Source organism: Chroicocephalus ridibundus, chromosome 3 (genome assembly GCF_963924245.1).
Source record: "Chroicocephalus ridibundus chromosome 3, bChrRid1.1, whole genome shotgun sequence".
NCBI classification, from domain to species: Eukaryota; Metazoa; Chordata; class Aves; order Charadriiformes; family Laridae; genus Chroicocephalus; species Chroicocephalus ridibundus.
The window spans coordinates 90,831,417-90,844,030 of record NC_086286.1 but is presented as its reverse complement, the minus strand read 5'-3'; the positions used below and the strand labels follow the sequence as shown (position 1 = coordinate 90,844,030).

At 41.0% G+C, this 12,614-nt stretch overlaps 1 protein-coding gene across 14 annotated transcripts in view; it reads right to left on the bottom strand.

Annotated features, from left to right (window-relative positions):
• SNAP91 (synaptosome associated protein 91) overlaps window positions 1-12,614 on the bottom strand; it is a 71,865-nt gene that overhangs the window by 6,331 nt on the left and 52,920 nt on the right. For 7 of the 14 annotated variants that reach the window (XM_063330075.1, XM_063330081.1, XM_063330087.1 and 4 more), the window contains 7 exons: window positions 12,479-12,562; window positions 11,471-11,554; window positions 7,269-7,406; window positions 5,833-5,982; window positions 4,416-4,446; window positions 3,077-3,188; window positions 2,159-2,182 (listed from right to left, as the gene is read on the bottom strand). In XM_063330075.1, coding sequence (XP_063186145.1) covers window positions 2,159-2,182; window positions 3,077-3,188; window positions 4,416-4,446; window positions 5,833-5,982; window positions 7,269-7,406; window positions 11,471-11,554; window positions 12,479-12,562 — 623 coding nt within the window. The remainder of the gene's footprint in view (window positions 1-2,158; window positions 2,183-3,076; window positions 3,189-4,415; window positions 4,447-5,832; window positions 5,983-7,268; window positions 7,407-11,470; window positions 11,555-12,478; window positions 12,563-12,614) is intronic. The other 7 variants (XM_063330082.1, XM_063330084.1, XM_063330080.1 and 4 more) reach the window with 6 other exon arrangements.

Genomic DNA, 12,614 nt, shown 5'->3' with positions numbered 1-12,614 from the left:
TCATGCCTGAGCCTCCACATCCCTACCATCTACCTTGAGTCAGTTATGTCCCTCCGCACTGGGAGAGCGGCTAGCACACTTTCAGTTCAAAGGAGGGCACGCCTCTGGAGATACATGGGAATTACTGCACAGTCCACTTCCGTGAATGCTGCATTTAGCACCCTTGGTTGATCCTTGCCTCCAAACTAAAATATGCCAGTTTCTTAAGAAACTAGAGTCAAGTCAAGATAACCTGTTCAAGATTCATTAATCAGTAAAAACACCCTACAGTTTCCAGATAATAATTATGAACCTCTTTTCCAGTCTGAAAGTTTCCAGGGGAACATTTCAATTAAAAGCTGTACTGCACTAGCAGCACAGCTGTCCCCAAACTAAAATCAACATCTGGATGCTCAGGTATGGAAAGCAAGGAATAAGAGACACACATTAATGGCATCAGATGCAGCGTTCCAACTGCAGCCACAGGAACACACTGTAGCTCCAAATCCAGTCAGGCAGAGGCCAAGAAAATGGCCACAAAAACTGAATGGAGATGGCAACCAGTGACAACTGGTGTTCCTCAGCGGTTGGTACTGGGACCAGTGACATCTTTGTTGGCAACATGGATGGTGGGATTGAGTGCACCCTCAGCAAATTTGCCAATGACACCAAGCTGTGTGGAGCAGTCAACACCCTGGAGGGAAGGGATGCCATCCAGAGGGACCTTGACAGGCTGGAAAGGTGGGCCTGTGAAGCCTCATGAAGTTCAACAAGGCCAAGTGTAAGGTACTGTACCTGAGTTGGGGCAATCCCAAGCACAAATACAGGCTGGGCAGAGAATGGATTGAGAGCAGTCCTGAGGAGGACTTGGGGGTGTTGGTTGATGAGAAGCTCAACACGAGCCGGCAATGTGCGCTTGCAGCTCAGAAAGCCAACTACATCCTGGGCTGCACCAAAAGAACTGTGGCCAGCAGGTCGAGGGAGGTGATTCTCAGCCTCTACTCCACTCTGATAAGACCCCACCTGGACTACTGCATCCAGCTCTGGGGTCCCCAACATAAGAAGGACATGGACCTGTTGGAGAGGGTCCAGAGGAGGGCCACAAAGATGATTAGAGGGCTGGAGCACCTCTGCTATGGGGACAGGCTGAGAGAATTGGGGCTGTTCAGTCTGGAGAAGAGAAAGCTCCAGGGAGACCTTATAGTGGCCTTTCAGTACCTAAAGGGGGCCTACAGGAGAGATGGGGAGGGACTCTTTATCAGGGAAGGTAGCAAGAGGAGGAGGGGTAACAGTTTTGAAGTGAAGGAGGATGGATTTAGATTAGATATTAGGAAGAAATTCTTTCCTGTGAGGGTGGTGAGACACTGGCAACAGGTTGCCCAGAGACGCTGTCAATGCCCCATCCCTGGAGATGTTCAAGGCCAGGCTGGATGGGGCTTTGAGCAGACTGGTCTAGTGGGAGGTGTCCCTGCCCAGGGCAGGGGGTTGGAACTAGATGATCTTTAAGGTCCCTTCCAGCTCTAACCATTTTATGATTCTATGTATCTGCTTTTGTCTCAAAGCACTAGGGTCACTTGAGGGAACAGGATTTTAGGAAATTCTGCCATTTTAATCCAGAACACAAAAGATCACAAGGAAGGGAAGAAATGACCAAAACTTAAGTGGTTCAACAGTGATGTGAAAGAAAGGTTAATTTTGGTCTCCACAAGTATTTTTTCTGCAGATCTGTTTTTCTTTGCTTTCAAAAAATACCTAAGTGCGTGCATGATTTTGAAGAAATATATATATCATCCATGTTTCATGAAATACTATCAAAACCACACAGCTTTCGTGAAAGGCTACTTATCAGATAGTAAAACCACTACAAGATCAGGCTGATGTTACAGAATTTCAAAATTTCACGTAGTACCAATCATCAGACAGTTCACACTCAAGTAAAGCAAAGACAGTCTGAAGCCATTATTTTCATGCTTACAGCACAGAAACGGTAAATCACTACTACTATATTCAACATTGCCTGAGAATTGTCTGCTGGACAGACAGTCCGAGAGCAGCCATGTTAGGTAGCGTCTAGCTAGTTTTAAGCCAGCAGTAATAGCTGTAGTGCAGGTGAGGTGCCGTTAGTATCTTTGTGTTTAGTAAGTAAGTACAATGAGAGATAAAAAAAAAATTCACTTACACTGTACAGTATTGCCCAGCCTTTCTATTAAGAAAAAAAGCTGACGTTACAACTAAAACATTCAATGAATTACCAAGTTCGGGGAATTCTTTTATCTTCCATAAGGTTAAGGAACAAGCTGGAACATGCTTAGAGTCACATTGATGTGTGGCTGTGGCAGCAGGGAACTGAACTGGCCATGCTCCCTCTTGACAGTCCCTTCCTTCCCAACCCAACTTTTTTCAAACAGAGGCTGTTTTATGCCCTGTGCGACTTTGATGAAGTGAGGTATCATCCCTCTTCAGATTACTCTTCCAGTTTACTCATGATCAAGTTGCTGTTGTGCCAAATATAGATTTTTAGCTCAATTCAACCCCCTCCTCTCAAAGTTAGTGCCTTCTGGATCCATTTTACAGGGCAACCTTAACTCTTCCAACACATGCTTTACTCTGCTAAACAACTACTCACTTCTAATGTAATATCAATCACTCAATCAGTCTCAATACTGCGTAGTCTTTCGAACTACTTCATTCAGGAAAGCTTGAGAAAAAACTATTTATTTTCTCTCCTTCCAGTACTTCAGCTTTGGATCAATATCACTGTCTTTTGGCAATCTAGCTGGGCCTGGTGCTGGCAAGACCCATAATGGCTAAGCACACACTTGGAAATTTCCATGGATATTAAGTGTACATAGAATCATGATGTAGAGCAGCATCTTGATACAGACAATAGTCTATTTTCATTGACCTGAACTCAATGATTTATTTATGCCAGCTGTAAATATGGTCTCAGAAGTGTGACTTGCAACAATCACATCATTTGTACAAGAAGCAAACTGTTTAGCTGAAGTAGGCAGGACCAGTGCCTACACGTATACTTGCATAGTCTCATAAAATATTGATGTTTCAATACTAGTGGTATTGACAGATTACCACCTACCAATGGACCACTTGGGACACCACCAGTTGACCATGTTGCAGGTGCTACTTTTGGCTGCCAGTTGGCTCCTCCTGTTAACTTTTTCTCTCCAGCGTTCCACTGAAGGTCTCCCCTAACAGAGAGGGAGACAGACAGAGCTATTATTTACATACAGTGAAAATGAAAACCAATTGCAGTACGTATTAATGTTAAGCTTGCAGCTACATTAGTTTATGATGTACGCAGTTTACGTTATTAACAGAAAGATATGCTTTTAGAGCCACTCAGTTTCAAGGGTTGTTAGTGGTAGACACCACTACGCTCTATACTGAAGTCAGTTACACGGTTATGGCCTTTGTGGTGAGAATTAAAGAGAAGTTTTACTTAGTATTGACTGAAGGTAACATATTATTGCATATACCCTTGCAAAGTAGGAAGAGGGCCTGCTACTGCCTATTCTACTGGGGCCAGGCAGTAGAGCTGCCTGCTAGAAGTCTTTGAAAGGTCATTTCATTGCTGGAACTCTTGCTCAGACAGCTGAAGGAGGAAAGCATTCAGTTCTGAAAAAAGTTGATAGATACAAGAGAAACAAATCATTCACAGAACAAAAGGTCTGTTGCAAAACCAGGTTTTGTTAGAGGCTGCTCTATCCAGAATATGATGCACCATTTCAATGAAGTAGACTGAAGGAAGCCAAGTTTTGGGGATAAACCTCATGATGTGTTTATACATAGCCCTCCTAGCATCTCCACAGAGGCACAACACATTTTGAAGTACACATATCATAAACTGGTCTTGCATACAGAGTAAAACTCAGCACAGAAGTAAGCAATCAGATTAAGGTAAATTAAAAAATAAATGCAATGCTGTAAACGTTTCTTCTTGCAAAAAGAAGCTTTTCTGCATGGAATGAACTTCTTTTCTATTTTACAAGTATTCCAATGCCTACACGATAAGCACATCCAGCGTCTGTAAAAAGATAACAAAACTATTACATATTAGCCTAGATTACTGAGGAGAGCTATACAGTTTATTACCTGGACTATTTATTCATTTTAAGTTGTTTGGAAATCAGCTATCCAATATGAAGACAGTAATTTACCAAAAAAAAATATTTTTAAGACTCAGATTAAAGCCAGCAAGTTTAAAATCTGTCAGGAACATTTAACCTTAATTATTCAGTGAATCTGTATAGAATAGAATACTTTTTCCAAAATTTTTCTGAACTGATTTTTTCTGGGGGGGCAGGGGGCACATGACCAATTCACTGATTCTTAATAAACACTGAAATAGATGTATGACTATACAGCAGAGTCAAAAACTTTCTTTTTTTTTTTTTTTAAAACAAAGTTGAACTTACTTTTTTGAAGTGGTACCAGAAATTCCAAGATCTGAACATTGTAAGAAAAAAAGGGGAAAAAAAAGGTCATGTGTTTAGTAAATTAAAGCACGTCAAAGTAACAGCTCACATTTAATCACATATGGCCTTATACAGAGTAATAAAGTTTTCGCTGTCTTCATTTAGACAGCATCAGAATACTGACCACATCTGCCCCTTTCTTCAGGACAAACTTTGAGATATCCTGCAGATGTCTTATGCTTGAGGAAGCCGTTTTTGCTCCATAAGCAAACCAAAGTAACAGTATATGTAGGTCTACAAAACGCTAAGTTATTTAAGAGCACCAAAATTATTTACCATAAATGACAACACTAGCGTTTCTTATTATACATACTGAAATCCATATTATACGTACTGAAATAAAAAGCTATTTTTTTTTTTTTTTAATATATTTATTCACAGATTTATACACATAAATCTGAATGTCACCGGGAAGTTTCACACTGTTTTATCTGCTCTCTCATACATAGGAACTCCAAGTAGTTTCCTTAATTACTCTCTGGAAGAAGTTTTAAAAAATACTCTTCTCACATGACCAGTAAAGGTCCTGTAAGCCAGAAATTGCTAAGTTTAATTAATTTCTCCCACGAACTTAGACGTACCAATGACTTTCAGAAGAGGTTTCACGCGCTTAAGAGTCCTGCTGACTCCTAAGCACGGTAGTTTTCCCCCACACCTAACAGAAGAATATCCATCATAAAATCAGCTTTATCTTTGCTGTGGCGTGTTTACATACACTAACAGAATATTCCATTTATACAATCCTCCAAAGTACAACTTCAGTATTGTTATACATTAGCCTAGGTGGGTCTCTGTTAGGTTTTTTGAGGGCTGGGGCTACTGATCTCTAGTTATAAAGGCTCAAGGCCTTTTCCTTCTACAGGAAAGTGAACACCTTTTTGTTTAGCATTTCAAGAACATGTTTTGGAAAGTTCACTGTCTGAGAGGTCTGTTCCTGGCTGTTATGCACACTTCATCCCACTGCTATTCATATCATCATTAAGCAAAAGGTCAGTGTCTTCTGCTTAAATTCCACAGTGCTACTAGATGCTTTGGAGAATTTTGATCTTTCCATCTGTTATTACACAGGGGCACATTCATTAAGAGTCTAATGCACCCCTGAATGAACCTGGGACGTTCACATGGTACGAATCATACCTACCAGACAGATCCCATTATTTGACTCCGATCCTGGGCACAGAGAGGGATGAGTTACAACCCCAGACCACCAGCTGTCCTGATTCCTGCCTATAGCTTCCCCCATCTCCCCGGGAAAACAGGACGACGTTGAAAGCAGCAAGCTAAAATAGACAGGTATCTGGCTCCACAGAAAAGTAACACAGTTGTATACCACTTAAAACTGAAATTTGTCACTTACTGCCTACTAAGTTTGCGAGAGATGAATCAAGATCACTTCCGAGGCCTTTGCTTGCTGTTGAAGCAGGGACTGTTGCTGTGGCTGCAGGTGCTACAGGCTGACCAGAAGGAACCATAGTCGGCATAAGAAGATCACCTAGGCCATCAAACACTGAAAGTGAAGGGAAAGTGGGTTAGAAACACCAGGTGTGGCAAGAAATACAGTACCTGCCACTTCGCCGTTACTCCAACCAATATAGCACAGACAACCACGTCACAAGTCTTACCAAAACACCGTTTGACATTAAAAGTAATGCCAACAAGGGCATGCACGTCGTTTTACTAGACACTGAATGTACAGTAATCCTGTAAGAGCTATACCAATGAGAACTAATAGGAGAGAACATGCCTAAAAAGGACTTTCATTGGAGAGTTGAATCTACATAGATACAGCACCACTTCCACATGACACTTTTTCTTACAGCCATCATTAGAGAGACATCAGATGCACACACATTTGTCAGGAGATATTCATTTAAAGGCTTTTAAAATGAACATCTTGCAGCAAACACCAGTCAGAATCACTGTGGCAAAGGCAGCCTTATACCTTAACATCTTATGGCAACAGGAATGAAAGTCTCAAGATGTTACTGTTTACTTGCAAGCAGCAGGGAGTCGGGAAAACCTACTAACATCTTATGAGATCAGAAGGAAAGAGAACCATCCACACTGACAGAGCTAGCCTCCTTAGTCCAGTCATCTAAATCAGAAGTTCATTTTTTGGATCCCTTGAAGCCAAACAGCCTGGTATATCTCATGCCAGCGTTCTATCTTCTGATCTGTATTTGAGGTACATGCTAATGTTAAGTCAACAGGAAGGGGTAGCATGTGCACTGGCAAGCAACCAAATAACCAAACAGCAGTACTACTTCAACCTTTGGTTTTTTCCTTGTACAGTTGTAGAACTCACCAATTTTAAGTTTGTAGCAAGGACCCAGCATGGAAAATATAGAATGGAAGAGATACAAACAAAATGATAGCAGTGATGAAAGTTTAAGCTTACTCAGGCAAAGAACACGACCTCGGTCTCCACTCTGTGTACCTTCAGGTGCCATGCAAGCTCAAGAACAGCTTCAACAGCAGCAAGATGACTTGCCTATATACTTGATTTACAGAACAGTGTTTTCCTTGCGTAATTCCTGATTCATGCAAGCACGCGCATGCAAGGATGATGTTCACAGTAGTTTGTTTTTTACTGTCACAGCAGAATAAAAAAAATGGGTACAGAGAGCTCTTGGGCACACACCAGCCTGAACACCACCCTGAGTTCTTCCAGTAGAGAAGGATCAGGGAAACCACGGATATCGCTTGTACTAAGAGCCTAAATATGGCGTCATTAAGTCATCTAACACATAAAACACATCATAAAAATTCACAGGAAGAAACCCTGTGGCTCACCTGATGCATCAAATGAACTGCCAGTCGTTGGAGCCGTTGTCCCAAAAGCTGCATCAAAGTTAGGCTGTAGTAAGCTGGTTTGGGCTGGAGTGACTGGGGATGGTGATGGAGAGGGAGCGATAAAAGAACCTCCAAAGCCTTGAAAAAGCCACATAAGAGAGGCGTGGACATTAGAGTCAGTCTTGTTGGGCTGTGTTTAACAAAAGCTCAATCTGTAGAAGGCAGAACGATAGAGACAATTCTTCTAGACCATCGTAAATTACTCAGTACAACACAAGCACCCTTGGTACGCCAGGTATGACTCAGGAAATTTAAGCTTTTGTGAGAGTCGGCAATAAAACCTTCAATGTTTGTTATTTATATATCTGCAGAGGCAGACCAACAAGTCTTCCAGTCCTTGTTCTAGGTAAGTAACCTCATAGGCTGAATGCAACAACCAAGAATTGGTTCAGAAAATAGAGAAACAAGGGACTAACTTGAGAAAAGCACCCATCAACTACTTTGAAATCTCAATTCAGAAGGCAGTATTTTACTAATCCAGTTTAGCCTTTCTCACCATTTTAAACCATCCTGGTCTCCCTCGCAAGATGCCTTCAAGCTGGTGCCCCCTCCTCCCGTCCCCCGCCCACTCATGCCAAAGCAGGATCAACAGCATCCACGAGTGAACTGCTTGCAGGCTGGAGAATCTCCATGATTAAGGTTAAGGTATATATTATAAACCCTGTATTTATAGAAACAAACCCTACTCATGGAGATTCTTTAGCCTACAAGCAATGCACTCTCGTCCCTGGCCATTCTTAAAATCCCTCCCTTGCCCACTATATAATTTGATCTCCCTTGCAATTTAAGCTTATTTGTATTATCTACAGACTCTGGAAACTGATTAAATATGCAAAGACCGTCAAAATGAGAACAGACATAGGACACCTTCTCAATTCTCTTTAGCCTACAAGCCATTTGTATGGCTTATAGAATCTCTTATTCAATCTCTTCTTGACAGTGATGTCCGAGACCTCTGTACTACATCTGCAGTCTCCAGCCTTGTTTTTTTCCCAGCTGCCCTTCTACAGGAAGACCTGAGCTCAGTGCTCCAACCATGACTACGCAAATACAGCGGGAATAGCACTCCGCACAACCTGCAGGCTGTGCTTGTCCCCCCTACATCAGAGTAGGAAGTGTATTACTTTGCCAGAGCTGGGCACAACAGAGTGTCCAGCCAGTGCCTTTAGTTTCTTTACAGGGAACATCGTACCTTACAGTCTATTGTCCTTCTTTGTCCAGGTAATCATTGCTGCCTATGGACAGAAGCTTGGACATTTACTCATTTGAAATTCCTCCTTACGATATTTTTTTCTAATTTGTAGAGACCTATTCTCATGCAAAGTAAATACAGATCTTTTCATGTGGGTGAAATCGGAGAAATTAAGCATGCTACTCCAGCATGCATATTGTTGAAATTAAGTACCAAATACAGCATATTGATTTAGAAGAGATCATCTATTTATATTAAACCCTTATCACTACTTTCTGTCTTTTTACTGAGATAGTTAGTACCGCTCTTGTTTAAGCGGTCAATGAATTCCTTCCTTCGTCTTTCTTTAGTTACCAGTTCAGTGGGGAAGTCAGCTTTCTATTTTCTAATAAAGAAAATTCTGAAGACTTTCTAACCACTTTTTGTTTTTATCCAAACTGCTTTCCATAGCCACAAGGTATATCAGTTACAGCACATATGCAGACGTCTTACTCTGACAACAGCACATTTCCCAGCTATGAAATCAAGCATCTGCCAGACATTTAACTAGCAGGCCAGTGTTCAATGTGAAGAACTTGTGCTCAAATTGAGCATCAATTATATCAAATGTTACTGTGAAATCTCAGACACTCTCCCCAAAAAACTTTGCTTTCTCAGAGAAAAAAGACTAAACACCAAACACTTAAACATTGGAAGAATAGGACAAGTTTATACACACAGTTGATGCAACCATCAGACTTATTTACACGTCAGGCAGATGCGTATTTTAGAAGTGCCAAGAAGAGACTAGCAACTTATTTGACAGCAGAACACTTAAGACAATGATGTAAAGTAGGTATACTTGTGACATTATGCATATAAACACTTAGTACAACCAAACACTCATAAACCATGAAGGACAAGCCTTCAGCCACTGCATGAAATCTGGACAATCTTAAATTCAGAACTAGATTATACTGCAGGCTATACATCTGCCATTATGTAGGGTGAACAAATGCTTAGCAATATCTTCTGATGTTTACGGACTCTCTGTATCTGCCAAATAGAGAATCAAATCTACCTGGAGCCCTTTTGAATATATATAAGGAAAAAAAATAACATCTTCCATTCACTCCAACCATTTCAGGTCTGCTTGAGTATTTAGACTTATGACATCTCTTTGATAATTTAGGTTTTGATTTAATGTGACTCATCAGATTCAGAGAACATACTGCTGAATTTTAAGCCATCTGGAGCATAATTCCTACTGGAATTTAAGCTTAGTTACAGATAAGGACATAAAATATTTTGTATCGTAATGTTTGCATAAGCGGGACTAGCTTTTTCCCCAACAACATCTTTGCGCCCAGTCCCTTGATATTGCACACAATGCAAATGACTGGTACATTTTAGAATCTACTAGTTAAAGCCTGATCTCTGGCCTTAAGCTATGCATAAGATAACTAATACAAAGACCTATTGAAGCAAAATTAAAACAAGAGGTCATCTTCTACCTTAAAATCTTGAAGCTGCCTGTACTAAAGCTTTATCATGCATTTAGGCATTATGTCCCACTTTAAGTAGCTGGATTGCTACTTAAGTAGCACTGGAACCAATTGAGAACTGACATATATGTAATTATTCTTGAGACTACTTCTACCTTCCTGCAGCACAACTAAGTGATGCCCACACTTAGAGCAGATACCAGCAAAAGTGTCCTCTTCTGAGATGGCTTCAGCATGCAAGCACACACCTGTATCAACTCACAGCACTTAGAGCAGATTACATACTGATGTATCTCATGGTATGATGGTCCTCTTATATGAAGGACCTACATGGTCCTCTTATATGGAGGACCTCTCATGAGCATATAAAGGCAAAACATACACAGGGTTGGACTTCTGATATAGCGTAAGTTGGTATGAGAGCCCTTCGGACATACAGACAGCAACTGATGTACCTAGAGTGGTTAGCAGATGCATAAAGGGCAGACTATCACTCCAGCTCAGAATTAAAGCCACAAAGGTACAACACGAAGCTTACAATCATCTTCGAAGTTTGTGAAGGATAACCTACTGATGAATTATACTGACAAATTCACCTTTCAGAAACATATGGAAAAATAGGCCAAGTCCCCTCCTCAAACCAGAAGAGCATTAGTTTCCTTTAAGCCTGAGGAAGACCTGCTGGGATCCTGTTCTCTACAAACTTCAAATTGGGACGGGGGCAAGTCATAACTGTTTAGCACAATCACTAAAGCCACTGAAATACATGGTGTAGCAGGAATTTTGGAGAGAAGTTCAAACAGAATTCAGCTGAAGCTGCTTACCTGTAGGACACAGACTAGAATGGTACTTATTCAACCTTTGAAATAGGTGTCACAGTGATGCCACATTCAGCACTAGCAGAGACCCCATCCCACCCAGTACAAGGAGAGGGTCTCTATCATTTCTATGCCCTTGGGCTCAGAAAAGCTCCCCCCCAGCCTCTTCTTGGCTAAATGCAAGACTGCTATCAAGTCATTCATTCTTAATTTTAACATTTAAGTGCGTAACCTGCCTCAATTAAATCAATCGGGAAACAAAGATGAATTAGCAGTAAGGAGTAAGTAGCATAGCCTGCAATATTGCTTAAGTCCTACTACAGTCAACCAAATAAACTTTAAGTAAACTTTACATAAACACCTCTGTGTTGATAAACAGTGCAGAAAAAGAAGGCTTTGTGTCGGAGGTAGGAAAGTGAAGAACACGGGAAGAATACAATCTACAAAGTTAACTTGTACATTGGTATAGTGTTATCGTTATAAATCATTGTAGTTTTAATTTAAGACATCTAAAGTACTAAGAAATCTTGTGAACAAGAATCTTATTCCACTGCAAAAGTCCACTTACACCCAAGGAACATAAAAGATTTCAAAGACCGTTTCTTAGTTTTGCCTTAAAATAACAAGTTTTTAGAAGTTCTTTATTACCAGCAAGTAGGTCTGCAGAAGCTGAGGAACTAGAAGCAGCCTGGGTGGCGGGCTGGGGTTCAGAAGCACTACTTCCAAAAGCATCTAAAGGGAATTCCAGAAAGCATCAAGAAAAAGGTAAAGAGTTCAATATTAAATGCATCAATCCATCACCTATCTTAAACAAAAGACGACAAAAGGATAACCACTTAATTCACCAGAAGCAGAAAATGAAAGTGCTTGGCCACCTTTATTGCAGAGCAGTACCATAGATGCAAAGCTCAGGTGGAAAAAAAGGAGGTGCAACAAACCAGCACTTCAAAAGAAAGCTGTTTTTCTATAGGGAAGAATAGCACTGAAGAAGATCATCATATTACATCAGCGAGGTTCATGAGTCCTTTAGTTGGGCCTCAGAAAACCCATACAAACCTCAGCATTCTAGGCGAGTGGGGTACGCCCTTTGGAGATGAACGCATTGAATGACAGACTGGAGTAATTCCAGCCAGAATTTACTGACTCATTAAGTCTTTTTAGAGGGATGTATCACTGATGTTTGAAAATTCACTACTTCTAAGCCACATTCCTGTTCTACAGCACTTCTAGAGTCGGCTGTGCCCATCCTAATTTCCACCTTGTCAAATCCAACAAAGATCCTGTGATTCAGATACCCAGTTTGAGACAAGTCACCACCAAAACTTCAGCTGCTTTGAGAAACGGAACTGAGAGGAGAATGTGAAAGGTTGCAAAGAAGAAAAGAGCACACAACAGACTTTCACTGGACCTCTGAGGAAGTGCCATACATGCACTGACAGAAGACAGAATGGCAAGTGTCACGACAACAGAACAGCCACACCAACAGTTTATTTGCAGTTCGTTATTGTGCAATACAAAGAACTGGACATGCTAATATTAGCCATGATGCTACATGGAAAAGCTGTGAGAAGGGGAAACCGCCGCTTTAGCCAAGTGCAAAGGTAATTAAAATGAAGTGATTCAACTCTGAAGTGGTGAGGAAAGAAAAATACCCACCACCAAATAGGTCAATCACACCTGAAGAATCCACCTTTGCTGGAGAGGCAGTGGGTAGAGGAGAGGGGGCTGCAAATGCATCCACTGCAGTAAGCATAGGATAAACAATATTTAGTATCAGCAAGGCAAAAATGAT